Genomic DNA, 17,227 nt, shown 5'->3' with positions numbered 1-17,227 from the left:
CAGATTGTTTTCATCTACGCTAAATTTCTGAATTTGTCTGTATGTTCTCAGATAGTTGGTAAAAGCTAATTAAACCTTAAGGCTACGAAAGTGAGTCCTTAATCACTTCATTTTTTGATCACATGGGGTTACTGATTTTTAAGAGCACAATAGACATTCCAAATTTGATTGTGAGAAATAGTATGAAAATTACATACAATCAACAAAATTTAAATGAATACTGTTAGGGATTCATGTGAGTGTGTGAGTGAATGTGTCTGTATTTCTGCTCTGCGATGGACTGGCGACCTGTCCAAGGTGTATCCTGCCTTTCGCCCAGTGACAGCTGGGATAAGCTCCAGTACCCCTGCAACCCAGAAGAAGATGCGGCTTTGAAGGTGTGTGTGTGTCTGTGTGTGTGTGTGTGTGTGTGTGTGTGTGTGTGTGTGTGTGTGTGTGTGTGTGTGTGTGAGTGTGGTATTCATTTGCTTTTAGAGCCACTCTGTACAACTTCTGAAAGCAGAAGTAGAGGCTGTCATGTTCATGCTGTTTACTGTTTCATGTGAGTAGGGCAGACAAGCAGCAGATGGCGCCATAACTGAACAAACTGATGTGCTGAAGCTCGCAGTCTGAACTGTGCTTGTTTTTGCACCTGTGATATAAGGAGTGCCTCACTGTTGGTGCTTTTATTTTGCTGAACCTCCATGTATTTGTGAAGTAGTGACAGTATTTGTGAATTCATTTTCATTGTATTTCAAACTGTACTGGAAAAATCTGATGTCTCAAGTATCTGAGTGTATTTACTGGTAAACAATACTTGGGTGTGTCTTGCACAACATGCAGTAAGTGGAATTTGATTTTGGCTCTGGAACATGGAGACCAGACTAGCATGGTGTACTGAATTGTGGGTAATGTAGTTTTCTGTTTAGAGAGTAATGGAGCATGGCTGTGTTTGTTTAAATGGCACTAACATAGGTGAATTATTACAATGAACAGAATTACACTACATCAAGCACACATACACACACACACACACACAGCTTTGATGTGTGCTCCGATGCCTCCTTAGTAGCAGGTGCAGCTGAACCTTTTGGCAGACAAAAAGACAGTGTGTTCACAGCATAAGCTTCACTACTTCTTCTGATGGTGAGAACAACTGAGCTGTAGGCTACTTACCTAGCTGACCAGTGATAGTATTTGAACGTGGTAATGAAAACAAACAGCCCCAGACGTCTATTCTTAGTGCTAGAAAAATTAGGACTCTCGTCAATTACCTCTTATCCGCCGTGGTGTGCTGTCAGTTGTTATAGCAACTAATGCCAGCCAGATAAATGCAAGGTAAGCAATGTGTACTGTAGTTAATATATAAAAAAGTCTTTTATCACGGTAGTAGGTGGGCAGTTTTATTGATTTGACTGTAGTAAAGTTGGCTATTTGGTGGTCATCAGCTTCTTCACAGTGATGTCACTGAAGAATACATAGATTTCTTTCACAATGTAAACAAAAATACATACATTTTACCTCACAGCTCATTTCCATTGTATATTTCTCCTTCTTCTTCTTCTTAGATTGCTTTATTACAAATGAGGGCTAACAAACACAGGAAAAAAGATGGAGAAGGAGGGAGAAAGCAGGACAGCAGAAGAAGATTGTGTCATGAACTGTATTGAGAGCTGTGAAATCACAACTAGCATTTGCAGACTGCACCATTCTCTCCCAGTGATGGGTGTGAGAGGGGGATGGAGGATGTTGGTGGATGAGGAGGGGGATCGGGAGGTGCCTTTAATCTTTCATTCCCCCCTCTGTGTTCTGTGCGCATGGCTGCACCCATTTGTCTGTCCTAGGGGACAGTGAGTGGGTACAGTTGGGCTGCTGATGCCTGAGTGTTCCCCTATTAGGAGCGCCAAATAAACGTGATTGGTGGAACAGTCGCGTGCTGTTTCAGATGATTGGTAATGACACCACTGAGTGCCAAAGCGACTACCAGTGGCTTGTGGTAGAGGGAGGGGTCAGTCCTTCTATCTCTCCCTTTCTCTCTCACTCTCGCTTGCTCACTCTTTCTTTCTCTTTTTCATTCTCTCTCTCTCTGTCTCTCTCTCTCTCTCTCTCTATATATATATATATATATGCATGCGCACACACACATAAATAGTTTTCTTGCTCCCTCCATGTCTCTCACTTTCATTGCTTAACTTTTGCCGATTTAAAGCTTATTTCCATTCCCATACCCCTCCCTCCTCCTTTCAGGGTCTCTCTCTCTTTCCCTCCCTCCTTCTCTCTCTCGCTCTTTCTCTTTGTCATGCTCTCTCTCTACCACACACAAATGCTCTCCATCACCTACGTTAGATGCAGTTTTCCACAGTGAGGGGAGGCTGGCTATTCCGAGAGAGCTGCTGTGGGAGGACCACATCTCTCTCTCTCTCCCTCTCCCCCTCTCTCTCTCTTTCTCTCTCTCTCTCTCTCTGTCTCTGCGGTTCTGCTGGAGCAGTGGATCAGGTGCTACTCTTCTGCTCTCTTGCGGGTAAAGAAATCTCACCTGCCTCTCTCGTCCTTTCACTTTTGATCGTGAGCGTTGTTTGAGCCGTCGTCATGGCGCACGCGGCGGCACACATCAAAAAGGCGCGTGTGGAGATGGAGCAGCAGCAGCTGCCTGACCTGAAGGCGCTGGAAAAAGCGCGAGAGAGGAGGAAGCGTTCTCGAGAGAGGGCCGAACGCAGGCGCAAGGTACGCGGCAATAAAATAAACAGCTTCGATCCATGCCATCCAGCCATCGTCAAGGGCCGAGGTGCTCTCATATGAACCCCCCGCCACTACCCTCTTCCACACCCTCCCTCACCATCCCACCTGCCATTTCCTCAATCAGTCATCACTTCTTGATCAATCATCAATGATCACTTCCGGCCTGAACCCCTGTCAGCAGCTGTATTTAGCATCTGTCAGTCCCCATGTAAACTCCTCTCTGATATGAGTGCACCTCATTTATCACAATTCTGCTATCTGCTAGAGAATCCGTTTTTCTTTTGAGTCTTGGCTCCTCTCATGGTTCTTCTTCATTATTCTTGCGTCTCCCTCTGCTTGCTCATTAGGGGTTTATATTTTAAACTGCAAAATCCCTTAAAATAGGGGTATACGTTGAACACAGACTCTGTTATAAGCCACCTACCTGGACAGGTTTATGTCTTGCCGTTGTCGTCCTCAGTTTGCTCAATAACTGATTTCTGTAAAGCTGCTTTGGGGCAATAACTGTAAAAGTGCCCTATAGAAGTAAAACTGAATAAAATTAATTGAATTTGACTCTTTATGATTTGTTTGTGCAGTAAGCTTATGCTTTTGTGCCATGTCCACAACTGCAGCAATAAATAGGTTCATGCATGCTCAGGCACTTAAAGGGCTATCCTGTCTACCCCCCTTCTCTGTCTTCTCCTCTCCCTAACTTTATCACCTATCATGCAGTGTTTGTACTGTGCTGACAATCACTCTTTTCAAGCATTCCTTTATATAACACCTGCTCCAATATTTCAGTACTGTCATATTATTCCCTGCCGCCCACACTGCATTGAAACATACACTTCCAGATCCTCTCTCCTGTGAGTCCACAGCATTCAGCATTCTCCCCGCGTCTATGTCTCATCCTCCCTCATTAACCTTCTCCCAATGTTACATCTAAAAGAATTTCCTGCTTGCTTTTTGAGCTCGATTGAAAAGACTGCGTGTTTACTATGATGCTGCTACAGCTTAGTGCATGTGTATTGTACATTTGCTGCTATGCGACTGTTTTATTTGAGAGTCTGCCGGGTAGCATGTGCAGGAAACTGAGATCAAGGGCACGTCTCAGCCAAGCTTTAGCGCTTGCTAATGCTAATGGTGTAAGCCTGTCTCCTGATGATCGATGAAAGGTTTTTTGTTGTTTATGAAAGCGTTTGTATCATGAGGGACAGACCAGTGAAGAATCGTTTGCCTACTGAAATATGCAACATTAACAGTCACTCCCATAAGAACTCTCACCTCTGTTCTGTTTCCAAGGAGATTATAAAGCTTAAAGAAACTGTCTCGCCTCCCAGTCACAGCTTATTCTTTGCCATTGCCATATATGAAGAAATATTCCATTATACTTGTCTGTGAATTTTTCTTGAGAGAGAGTTAGTAGATGTTGCGGCATGGTTGCCATTCATGTCATGGACTAGTGGTTTTGCATGTATTTATGGAAATGTTCGTCATAACTACGAAATTGCTGATTAGTCAGGGTTTATGTCCCATGTGTCTTTGATTTTTAGCCTGTGGGAGAAAGAGCAAACTATGCCACTGAATATATGCATGCATATTCAGTGCCAACACTTAAGTGGACATAATCTTGACTTTACTTTGTCTACATCATCACTGTCAGGACAAAACCTCCATTTTTTTGTTCCCCTGTGTCAGAATTTCTTGATGAATGAACAAATAGAAATAGTCCAAAATGACATAGAATGAATCTTTTTATATTAACTTACATGGAAAGTTAAGAACATTTTGTTGTGCTCCTGTAGGGATATTTTTTGGAAGTATGCTCTTAGAAATAAAGGTATGAAACTCACTGGGGCAGTAGTCCTCTTGTCACCGGGGTGGAACCCTCAAAGGGACATCTCAGTACCTTTAGTCAGGGAACATAACTGTACCATAATCTACTGAAATTATATTGTGTAGTTGTACTGACTCCACACACCGCGTCTGTCTCTGTTTTTTTATTTTACTGTTCTGTTTCATGAACATGAGGTCATGAAAAGGTACAAATATGTACTTTTCACCAGGAATAACTTATTTAAGCTACACAACTGGACCTTAAACCCACTGTTGTACCTTTTAGGGAACATTTACATTGTACCTTGATGAATGAAATATGTACCTGCAAAGAACCTTTATTTCTAACAGTGTACAAGTTTTTGTTTTGACAGCGATATGTTCCCTGCTGATATATACGTTTCCCTGCTTATGTGTTTGAAAATGTATGAAAAGGGCCAGAAAAGAAGATTTTCCTGCTGCACTTTGGTGTTTGAAAAACATTTTGGAAAGAATTAATGTATTTAAAATGTATCTCAAATACGGCCATCTCTTTCTTTTTGCATGGAGTCTATTAGAATATTTATTTGCCAAATACTGATATTCAATGTTTTTTTTCTTGGAGTTCGTATCAGTAACATACTAGATGTGCTACTCTATAGGCCTAATGCTACTTCACGCACTACTATTGTAGTTGTCAGTTATTTGCTAAGCTGATTATTACATAGATAACAGGCTTTTAAACAGGCAATGATCACCAACAGTTAAAGACAGAGCTGTAAAAATGATTTACTTGTTCTAATCTGGGGCACTGCCAAACAGTAGATGTGCTGTTGAAGGGGCATTTCACTGGGGCAAGTGAATTATTATGTAACACTAATTTATTTTATAGCAGTGAATCTACAGTTAAAGTGTAGTTTAATGGTACTGTGGGTTGCAGAAGAGACATTAACCCCTATTCAACATATTTTCCTTACAGAACGGAATGATTTCACACATATTGCTCACCATAGAACCCCACAATATGCCCCTGTTCCTTTAGGCCTATTCAGTGCTCTTTGGCTTTAAAGCTAAAGCCAAACTTCCTGTGCACTTTCAGGCTATTAAGCCAAAGAGCTTGAAACATGGCTTCCAAATACCCTGTATGCTTCCAGTAATCATAAAATCCTCACACACTGCCCATCACACCCAACTTCTGGTGGTAGTATATGACGTAGCATTAGCATCTATTCATTTGAATATGATTTACTCAGTGGTCTATCCTGAAAGACAAGTTTTGGAGCCGATGACATGAGTCATACATTTAACTAGAAATACGGAGAACAGTTTTTATAAATAGCTGTTTTGGAAAAAATTCTTTATCAGAAATATAAGGTCATATTTTGAATAAAAGTCTATAGGGAAACATGCTTTTTGGCACCAGGCAGGGTTTATACTGTTTTTCCACTATAACTTGATTGGTATACACCCTCAGAAAAAAAAGGTATGAAACTATCACTGGGGCAGTACCCCTCTTGCCACTGGGGTGGTACCCTCAAGGGTACATCTCGGTACCTTTAGTCATTGTTTGTACCTCAAACAAAAAATGTACCTGCTCCGAACCTTTATTTCTAACAGTGTATTTGAGCAGCCGAACTCACATCTCCTGCTTTTAACTATAATACCCCACTTTCAGATACCCACGCTTTTTACTGTCCTTCAGACCTATATGCTGTCTTCAGTATGTATGCAATACATGTCTAGCAGCACAGACTGTGACTCAAATGGGCACAGCAGCTAATAGCGTGGCTTAATAATGTGCTGGACTAACGTAGTGTCAGATGAGAAACACTTCATATATATTATTAGGTCATTTGTCACAGTAAGATCAAGTTAGCTGGTGCTTGTTCTATTTATGTAGAAAATTTTCATGAGAGTAAGATAACTTTCAGTGTGTATTTGCTGGGGGTGTCCCTTTAAAGGTGCTGTAGCAGAAGATTGGGAATTGAGTTTGGTGCAACTGCTGATAATGAATATAGTATATGGGGATGGCAAAATGTTTATTAGGTTGTTATTAACTGTAATGAAAGAAGAGGGCTGGACACAGTCAGATGAATTTACAAAATATATTGGATGAAGAACTGGTTGTCTTTTCACTGATTTTACACTTCCACACAGTAGACAGCTACTTCGCAAAGTTTTTTCCTCTGTCATCTAATCAGTGAGTCATGAAATTAAAAAGCAAGATCAAGAGAACAGTTTTAGCACTGCTGTACTTTTGCTTGGTGGTTATGACAGCAGTAGCCATATTCTGCTGCATCAGAATATGCGGAATGCAATGTTACTAATTATACTTTTTTCTGTGATAACTTGATTACTCATTACTTTTCTTATATCACTGAATGTTCTTATATCACTATATTGGCCCATGCCTGTGTCTTTTTTTCTGCTTGACTTGTCATTTAGAAACTGGTTACTATCCAGATATTACAGACATTTAAGGCCAATGTCCCACAATAAAGTAATAGTAAGTACAGTACAGTATTAAGAATAATAAACCCAGAATAAATCAAATAAAAACATGATATCCTAAGAACATGATATGTTTTAATGTTGCATCAGTGTTTCTAATAATTATTTCTAATATCTATGTCCATAGCTGTTTTTCAGTTACTATATGTTTACATCCAGTTTTTATTTGTGCACCGAAAAGCTTGAGTACATAATACTCTCTGTGGGCCTATTGGGTTTCTGAGGCTTTTGCTGTTAATGTACACTACATTATGTGTATTAAATTTGAGCATAATTTGAAGGCATATTTGCTGGGTGGCATTTGAGAGGATAAAGACACTGAAAATAGGTCCCATCTCACTAGCACTTTTCCGTCAGTTGTTAGTGCAGATGAGAAGAGCCAGACAGACAGCTTAATTTTTAAGCCTATTCTACTTTGGCTTCCTATGTATGCGCATATTAGATAACACGCAACATATCACGTACCATATCGCTGTGAGCACCTTATGCATTCAAACTTTGAGATTGGTCTGCTTGGTCTTTTCGACATGATCATATTGTGCATTTTGTCGAAGGCTAACCAAATCTTTCATCTCCAAGATTGGTAACTTTATAGAAGAAGGAGTAAATAAGCTTAACCTTAGTGTATGTTAATGTAGTGATTTTTTTTTCAACTTATTGTGGACTATTTCTATGGGTATATTGATTATGCAGTGTTTTCATGATGTAAAGGCCAGCTAGCATTTTTAAACAGTGTAACAAATAAAAAAACCCCAAAAAAACAAAAACCAAACAGGGAAAAAATGTTGTAATATGAGAATGATGATGGTAATGATATACAGCTGCCTTCCTTTGTGATCCATTAGTAAAGCATATATGTGCTGGGATAAAGGCATGTAGAAAGATTCAAAGCAGGTAGACAGTGCTCTGTTCTATCTGCTTGCTCTTTGTAAGGAAGCGCAGTATTTCTGGACTACTCCAGACCCACCATGAATTTTGCATGAGAAGCTGGATAGTGTGGAAGCTCACACATTTTTTTGATGAAAACTATTTAAGTGCTTAGCTATTTAAATGTTTTATAGCAAAAATGAGGCTCTTTGCTTTAAACCTCAAATACAGGCTGACTCGAACCATCTTAAATACTGTGTTGTGATTACATTGCACTTGCAATATGCATTGCTAGAAGCATATCAAGTTGGTGTGATGTAGTTTGGCCTGAATTATTCTGACTAAAATTATTACCTTTCATCAAAACGCCCAGAGAACATCTGTGATTGGTCAGGATCGTCACAGTACACAATAAAACATTCAGTGTTGGGCTAGAGCCTTACCTGTATATCACAGACTTCTACAGTATTAGTATAGCAAAGGCTGTTATCACCAGGCTGTTATGGACAGGGCATAATATACATTTTCAGGTTTGATCTGATTTTTTATTCTAAGATCAAGAATAGATTTTGATATTATATGTGCTGTTGTTGTTAAATAATTGTATTTTTTAAGAGACTTTCAAATATTGAGTTATTTAATGTTTTAATGTCTGCTGTCCCAGGCCTTTAACAAAATAACAACCTCTATGACAACCTCTATTCAATTTAACTCCTAGAATTTATAAGCAGCTTCAGAAAAAAAAAAACACTGTCATTTGTGCATGAGTGTGTAGAGACCCACCCCCTCTCCCTTCCTGCTTTGTTGGATACATCCAGACGCCCAGTTTTGATTGACAATAGCAGTGTTTTTTCCCTAGGGATGCACAATGATATTGGAATCAATATGGGCAGATATACTATATACTTCAGCACAGTTTCCAATACTCATTTTTCAATTTTCACATTATGTTGAAATTATACTTGCTGTAGTATAACAAACGATACATTGTGCAGCCCTGCTGGCTGTGTTTACCCACATGTGGGTTTGGCAGTCAGGAGCCTGCCATCACTTAAACCCAGATTCACTCAAATCATCTGGCCTGGTAAGAGTGTCCGGTTGGCTTGTGGCTCAGTAGGATGCTGTACTATAAAAGGGGACTTTTGGAGGCACATGCTTGTTTGCTGGTTTTAGCTACTAAACTAAATTGACCCCAAATCCTCCACATCTGGCCACTGGCTAGCCTGGCCATCTGATAACCCAGCTGTTAAAATAACTACACATACAACCCTGTTATGCTCTGGACTGTAGTGTGTTTACACAATATTTTTAGCCTTTCTTAAATCACTGTTATACATTTCATAGAAAATGGAATATGCTTTCTCCAGGTATTTAATTTCCACATTGCTTAAAGGCCTGAACTTGGCTATAATAGATTGATCTGTAGTTTGCAAATAGATTAATTAGTGCTGTCTGGCATGTATTCATTGTGTTTAGAGGTCTTTGTCTGAGACCCAGGTCTTTTTACAGGCTTCAGAAACCTACTCAGATCCTTTTTGCTAGCAGAGCAATATATCTGTGATTAAAGAATGCCTAAGCTTTTAACATCCCAGTCTCACAGGATTGCATTAGAATGTGTTTTGCTGTGTGCTCCTGCATAGTTCATATACTTCCACTACGCAGCATGCCACTGAGCTATTCCAGATGAAATGTTGAAGACAGAGGGAGAAAAAAAAGCTCTGTAATATAGGCATCCAGTACAGCCGTCTGAGTTGCTATGGCAACACAGCCTCAGACTTTTCTCTATACACTTTTGTAGCTGTGGGAGATGTAGAGGATGGCAACAGTGACTCTTTGGAGTGTTACAGGGAGAGTTAAGGACTACACGTGTAACTGAAATGAACAAGTTTGTGTCAGATATGTGGCCCACATACCCTTCTGCAGATACAGGCTTAGCCTAATGATGAATCGAGGATCCCCACTGATGCTGCATATTAAAAAAGCCATAGCAAGTTCTTGTTTCTATTCTAGTCTTCATCACAGTAGGCACTGTTAGGGCCGTATGTCCTGCAATTTCTTGCATTTTATATTTTCCTCCTGAGGTCCGCGTGTTTCATTGACCATGCAGTGCCTTTGTAGTCCTTTGTAGTGTTTAATGTGCCATTCTTTGTTTCTGTTCTCTGAAGTTAAAATAGGATCATTTTGTACAGCTCCAACATTTATTTATGTATTTATTTATTCTAAAAATTCTATTTAAATCAGTCCTCCCAAACTTTTGAATTGTGATTCCAAACCTAAGAACACATCTCTTTTACAAAAATCGGTCTTTAAAGAGCCATCCATTGAAAATGTTCTTTTGCGAGACAAGCCCTTTTTTGGCACCTTTATATTTTAGGTGTAGTGACTTTGTGCTGGATAAATACAAAACAACTTTTAGTACCACAACCTAGAGCACATCACAGTTTTAAGGATTGCCAAAAAATACATACAGTATGCTTTACTTTTAGCGATATGATGATATCTCTTCTTCCCTCTCTAGAGCGGCAGATCAGTAAGTCTTAGAAATCACTAAACTGTAATGTTGCTCATCGATTTCATGGGACCTATAGTTGTTCAAGGCATATTTTAGTAATGGAAAAACATACTAGAGTGTATATTGCTACCTTTATGTGTTGCAACATAATAGAAATGTTTTGTCCATATTGTGCAGGATATTTTCATTTGATAACTAGATGCATTTCTTTATAATACACAGATCTACTCTGTCAAATGGAAGTAGATCATCTAATGTTTAATGAATGCCATCCAGTAATTTGTCATCAGTAGCATGGATACATTCCCAGCACAGCAGGAGAGAGAGTCTTTTTTTCCCCGTGCCTGCTCCCTCTTTCTCTGACCATATGGTTTACTACAGATTAAAGGCGTTTGTTGTCTTCCCCTAGCTAAAGATTATACTCTACAGTTTGGTTGCAGTGCAGGGGAAATTAAAACAAAATCCCCTCTCAGGATAAGGTAATGGTTAACCCATTAGAGAGGTGTGGTCGTTTGTGAGGGGCGGAGTAACATGAGAGATTGGTGGTCCTGAAGGGGCTTGGTGTGGAGTTGTGATTAGAGCACATCTGTTTACTATGCGCACATGCTAGCCTGTAATTAATAGGAATATGACTCCCATATTTTGATGATTTCCCGCTTAAGATGATCTTACAGAGAAGGACTGACGGAGACACGAGTAAATGATTAATAGGATGAAATTAATGGAAGTAATTTGATAACCTGGCATCTCTAACTAGAGGCCCATTTTGAAGGCAGTTAGTAGGTCGTTACAAAACATTATATCTCAGAAACTGTGACTTTACTGAAGAAGGAAAAGAAACGTTAATTGTTTGTCCTTAAACCAGAAAGTTTCACAGGGAATACTGCAGCACTCATCATGAAATGTTTTCACAATGTAAGGGGCAGCTGGCATTTTTCAATGGTGTCAAAATGTAGTTATGTAAGGGGGAGCGAGGAGGCGGACGCACACGCTGAGATAAGCAAGATTTATTATGGGCAAATCCAGGGTCGTGGTCAAAACAGTCCAGGTTCATGTAGCCGATACGGACAGATCGGGGGACAGACATGACAAAAAAACAGAATCCACATCAAACAAAGACCAATACAAAGATACAAAGACTGGCAAACACAAGGGGCAAACACAGGGCTTAAATACACGGAACAATGAGGGACAGGTGAACACTATCAGGGGCGGAGTAACCAAACAGGGGGCAGGACTAAAAACCAAAACAAAGGAGCACATGGACAGGACTGGGAGGGGCCAACCGTGACAAGTTACAAGCTTTTGATATAATGGTAACAATGTAATTCCTTAATACTGTAATACCCTAATATATTTCTATGTTGTAACTGGTTATATCAAATCATACTTGAAAGCAACAAAAATCATAACTGTGTATTGACACACATTATTTTGTTTTTATTGATCTGTGCTTGTTTTAGAGCATGTTGGCTTAACACTTTCTGATAGAAATAGATCTGTATGTTTATTTAAACTGTTCTCAGCCCCCGTTTACACGTTTCAGTAAATGAAATAGTTTTCTTAAGAAACATTTCAGTGGAACATTGTAGTTGGTCTGTGTACTTTGTTTTGGAATGGACTTGAGCTTTTTTGAAGAAGCTGAGTTTCTCACGTTTGAATAGTTCATTGAATGGGAAATATTTAGGGGGAAACAGTTAGTGTATTGTCTAATGGGTTGCTTGGTTATGTGGTCAGTTTTTCAATGGCTACTGTGGAGAATGGGGACATTTACCTCTGGTAAGCAGCCACCCACGCACAAAATGTTATGCATACTGTTACCAGACTTAAGACATCCCCAAGGAGAAGCACTTTATATTGTTAGAGATGAGAAGAAACACTCTAGGGGTCAAGAGGTAAAGGAATTGCATATTATTGAGCATGAGAGTCGGATCAATACATTTGGTGGGAGCTTCATCTGGCTGCTCCATGATCAATATTCAGGGCTGCAGCTAGCACAAGAGTACCATAGCATGAGCTGAGAGGTGCATAATTTTAGCCCTGCATTGTGTTGTGAGCATTGCATTGTGCAATATTGCAAAGTTAAGCATGATTTGGTAGGCTAGAATAGCATAATGTGCTATAGCACAAAGGGCTGGCATTCATCATCCATTATCATCTTACTGCACTGTATAGGGGACAAAAAGAGCTGGAGTTTAGGAAGGCATTTCTCTGGGCTGCATGTGACAAGATCTCAGCCATGTTACTTGATCTCATCCTCCAGCTACATGAACCTGAATGTCTTCAGCTTAAGCCCACACGTTCATGACATCACATATACTCAAATCATCATAGTTACCATTTCCTCATTCTAAACCTCTCTACTAAAAGGAAATCCACCTTCTTTATTCAAATTTTAGATAACCTAGTCATCATCAAAGATATGAAACTCAAAGGTAGTATTTTGTCTTTGCCGTTTTTATCAACAAGGAAAATCATTGAGAACTCCCCTTTATAGAACTTTGCAGGCATAAGTAATCAACTTCCAATGGCATTCGTCAAGCCCTAATAAAGATCAGATTTTGGGGGGGGGGCTTTTCCTTAGACTAGACAGTACAAACAGTGTTTGCTATTGGTTAAAGGAACAATTAAAGCTATTCTTATAAATTTCTATAGAAAGAGAATTAACTCCAATATTAAATTTAAGGCATTCAGTCACACATGAATTGTTTTTGTATAAATAAACTGACTCTAAATGATTCAAATCAATCACACTTATTGAGAGTGTAAAACTTGGTACATTTACATATCTAAGTTTATTCACTATATTTTTAAAAATAATTCTATGGATATTATCCTGGCTCCACATGCCTTTCATAACACCTGTACTCATGTACCTGTGACAACACTGGTAGCCTTGAAGGGTCTATCACTCAGAAAGATCTACAGGAAATGTTGTTGCGTGTTGAGTCATTTCCTTTATAAATACTTTAACTGAAGTTAATTATCATTACAGTTGTAACATGACAAAACAAGTCAGATGCTCGAGATAAAAAAAAAAAAAACAGAAATGAGGCCAAACATACTAAATGTCAAACAATAGCAAACAGGAAATGGTCAGTAGCTCTACTACTACTATACTATTCTACTATGAGAGGCAATACCTTGCAAAGAAACTAAAGCCCAGGCTTTTAATCTAAACTCGTCACATGACAAACAGAGCAGGTGGAACATATCAGTATTTAGGTGATTTTAGAATTGTAATTGGTAGATTGCTGAGGTTTTACAGTCATGCGATCTCTCCAGAGGCTTCTGGGAAATGGAGTGCCTGGGTGAGCCGGAGTCAGGGATACATCACTAGACAACACTAACAGTATGCTTTCACATATAGGAAATTTCTCTTTCCACCCAAAGTAAAAATACATCTTTTACACTGTAAACAGAAAAAATCTGGATAGCATTGACTTGTAAAATACATAGTGTAAGCAACTCAGCTTAACTAGTTAGCTAATTATTTAATGAACTACAAAGATACTGTGATGGAGGAACTAAAGAGGAGAGCAGAGTGAGACATTTCTATACATGAAATACGTTTAATGAAAAGTAACACACTGCTAGCTACCCAGAGTCATTCCATCTGATCTCATTGTCCAGGAGAAATTACAGAGCTCACTTTTTTACTTTGTTTTTTTTTTTTGCTAAGGTTATGTATGTAATTCCAGTAAATAAAATCTCCTGCATTGCTGTCAGATGAAGTTAGCAACCCTCAAAGCTGGCAAATAAGGTACTATTACATTGCAATGGTCCCCGCCTTCAGCCTTGTCCTATCCTGAGCCTCTTGGCTATGTAACTCTGTCCCCTTGTCTCAAACACACAGCTGACCCTCCATTCACATGCATAGCTGGGCTGGTGGGAGTAAAAATAGCTGAGGCTCAAATTAGCGATGAAGGAGAAGCATTAGCACCCAGTGGCTAGCAGCAGTTAGATGGCTTCTCTGTTTATGGAAGGCACTGAATGTTTGACTAGCAAAGAGACAAGTAAGGAAGGATAGTGTGGCGGTCCCTTGCTGGACACAGGAATGGACCTTAAGGAGGAGCAAGATTAGTTTAACAATATTTAGTTTTAGTTTAGATAGTTAGTTTTAGCTCAATCCCAGCTTTTTTTCTTTTAAACTTTTAATGACGTGAAGCTGATTTGCAGTTGCCATGGGCAATGCAGCAATGCGTAAGACACGCAAGGAAACCAAGGACAGTCCTGAGCGGAGTACCCCTTATCTAAGTTATTTTTCTGACCAAGGCCAGAGCACTGAATCCTTGGTAAGAATCTGCAGAGCCTGTTGGACACTTTGCATCTCCACATCACTGCTTGGTGCTTTGGACCTACAGCTGGACCCATGCTTTGACATTGTCCGCTGAATGTACTGTATTAGTACTTGTAGTAAGTTTCTTAATCAGGTTCCTGTACTGTGTCAAATAACCTTGATCTTTGAGCCACTGGGTGACTTTATCTGCAGCCAGAGTGGTTTTAACTATAGTTCATGCCGTATTTGTTTGAATATCATTTTGTTGCTGATTTCAAGGTGGTGTTTGCCGACCTCTTTGAGTTGTTTACACTACCAGGCAGCCATCCAGAGATATCCAGTTGCAAAATGGCACTTGTTGAAGGTTCCTAAGGGCTGATCTCTGTCCAATTTGGCTGCTTTACGTTTGCTGCTTAGTCTTGCATAAGTGTTTTGTACAAGGCCTTTGTATAGTTTATGCTTGGAACATATGCATCTACTGCTATACTGGACTTAGAACTAGCGTGCAGTTTTTCTAGATGTTTAATGGATGAGATTTCCACTTTGAGGGATAGGAAATTTGTCTAATAATGTCTATAGAGGTATTAGATATAGTACTCAAAGTTATAAAGCCTCAAGTGGTCTTGAGAATAGCGAAGGCTCCACAAGTTGGACGAAAATCAGTTTTGAACATGTGCTCAAATTAAGTCATCATAATATAATTTGTGGGTTTGAGGGCCAGAGCATGGGCAGATTCTGTTTGTTGGCTATGGCTGTGAGATGAGTTGTTCCTATGGTACTGCTGGAATCAATACAAACCCATTTGATTATCTTGGCTAAACGTTGGGGAAAATGGAGGATTAAAACTTCAATGTCGCCCTAAGGCTGTTAAGTGCTCTTGGCAGCCTGGTGAAGTGAAGCGCAACTAAGTGTTAATTCTACAGAATACATCGAGCACATGATATCTTGGCATGAAAATCAAGTCGAAAAGTTTAAAGGGTAAAGCGATGCAGAGTAAAAGTACTATTATTACTGTATCTGCAGTCCAGAGGGGTTTCTTAAAATTAACAGTTAGCATTTCATTTGTCATGAGATGTTTAGTTATGTGCATATTGATATTGTGGAATAATAAGAGCTGATAAGCAAAGTCACACCTTAAACTGTGCTTCACTACATTCAATAGTTCAAATAAAATGATGAAACATAGCCACCACTTCAATACAGCGCTAACATCCAAGATGTCAGGACTTCATTGATGAGTCACTCCTAGCTGTAGGGGCAGCGTCTGAAAGTGGGCCTTTTCTGGTCACTCAGGGCTCAGGTGTTTCATGCCTCTCTGGACTGTGATTGGTTGGGCTTTCTATTGCCATGGTAACTCAGGTGTCCTTTGACCTGCTATCCAAGAAAGCCAAGCACAGTTTTGAAGGAGCTGAGCTGCTGAGGAGATTGAGGTCCTATTATATGAATTTGAAAGAATGAAACATTTAAGTGTGCTGTACTTGAGTATATCTGTAATATGTACAGAAATAATGTAGAGCCCTTCATTGATAGGAGTGACAGGGGAATATGCTTGCCCCAAAAATTCAGGAATTTTGGTTTCATTATGCTCATAATAACTATTAGGGATGCCTAATAGTTCCTTCTTCTCAATGCATCAGTAATTTATTTTGCAGCTTGATCATTTCCATTTTAAAATGTCTTTCTGCTCTAAGAAACAGATGATGGACAAACCAGTTTTATGCATTTTTTGCCACATGGTTTGTTATTTTTCATTTAAAACTAAATAATTTTGATTAATTAAAAAATAAATCGGTGGCTTACACAATTACTAATATAAGTGATGGTGACAATCCTGATGATAATTTTGTGTCTTTAACCCTAATTTAGCTGATGTTTGAAGGGGAAATCCTGTTTTTCAGAAATCCTGCATAATTAAATGGTTAAGATATAAACCAAGTCATTCTGAGTGGTTTGATGTGAAAAGCTCTGTTCCTAGAAAACATACTGAGTCAGAATTGTTTACAGTGGTGGTGATAAGAGCATGGCATCTGAAGAGTTTAATGCCTCTAAAAGGTCCCTCACAGACAGTTATTGCATGTAATGGTTATGAATACACTGCCTGATGCCTGAGACATTGTTTTACAATCATTCTGAGATAGGATTTTGGTTTAACACATGTTTTTAAATTCATTCATGGTGGAGAGGTACATGAAGAGTATTGCGAGGTAAACTAGTAAGTAGGCAAGTTTCTTTACAATGAACCATCCATCCATCATCTTCCACTTCTCCGGGGTTCGGGTCGTGGGGCAGCATCCTAAGCAATGAGGCACAGACCTCCCTTTCCCCAGCCACTTCCACTAGCTCTCCGGGGGGGATTCCGAGACTCTCCCAGGCCAACTGGGCAATATAGTCATGCCAGCGTGTCCTGGGTCTTCCCTGGGGTCTCCTCCCTGGTGGACTTGCCTGTGACACCTCACCAGAAGGCATCCTAACCAGATGCCCAAAGCACCTCAACTGACTCCTCTCGATGTAAAGAAGCAGCGGCTCTACTCCGAGTCCCTCCC

At 39.6% G+C, this 17,227-nt stretch overlaps 1 protein-coding gene across 11 annotated transcripts in view; it reads left to right on the top strand.

Moving 5' to 3' along the window:
• Window positions 1-2,205: 2,205 nt before the first annotated feature.
• The window catches only part of ank2b (ankyrin 2b, neuronal), a 124,513-nt gene continuing 109,491 nt past the window's right edge, over window positions 2,206-17,227 (top strand). For 3 of the 11 annotated variants that reach the window (XM_037535269.1, XM_037535283.1, XM_037535289.1), the window contains exon 1: window positions 2,208-2,703. In XM_037535269.1, coding sequence (XP_037391166.1) covers window positions 2,569-2,703 — 135 coding nt within the window. In that variant the 5' untranslated portion in view covers window positions 2,208-2,568. Of the gene's footprint in view, window positions 2,704-17,227 lie in introns of all 11 variants that reach the window. The other 8 variants (XM_037535263.1, XM_037535259.1, XM_017712450.2 and 5 more) reach the window with 5 other exon arrangements.

The sequence above is a fragment of the Pygocentrus nattereri genome, chromosome 2 (genome assembly GCF_015220715.1).
Source record: "Pygocentrus nattereri isolate fPygNat1 chromosome 2, fPygNat1.pri, whole genome shotgun sequence".
Taxonomy (NCBI): Eukaryota; Metazoa; Chordata; class Actinopteri; order Characiformes; family Serrasalmidae; genus Pygocentrus; species Pygocentrus nattereri.
This window is presented reverse-complemented; position numbering and strand designations above follow the sequence as displayed.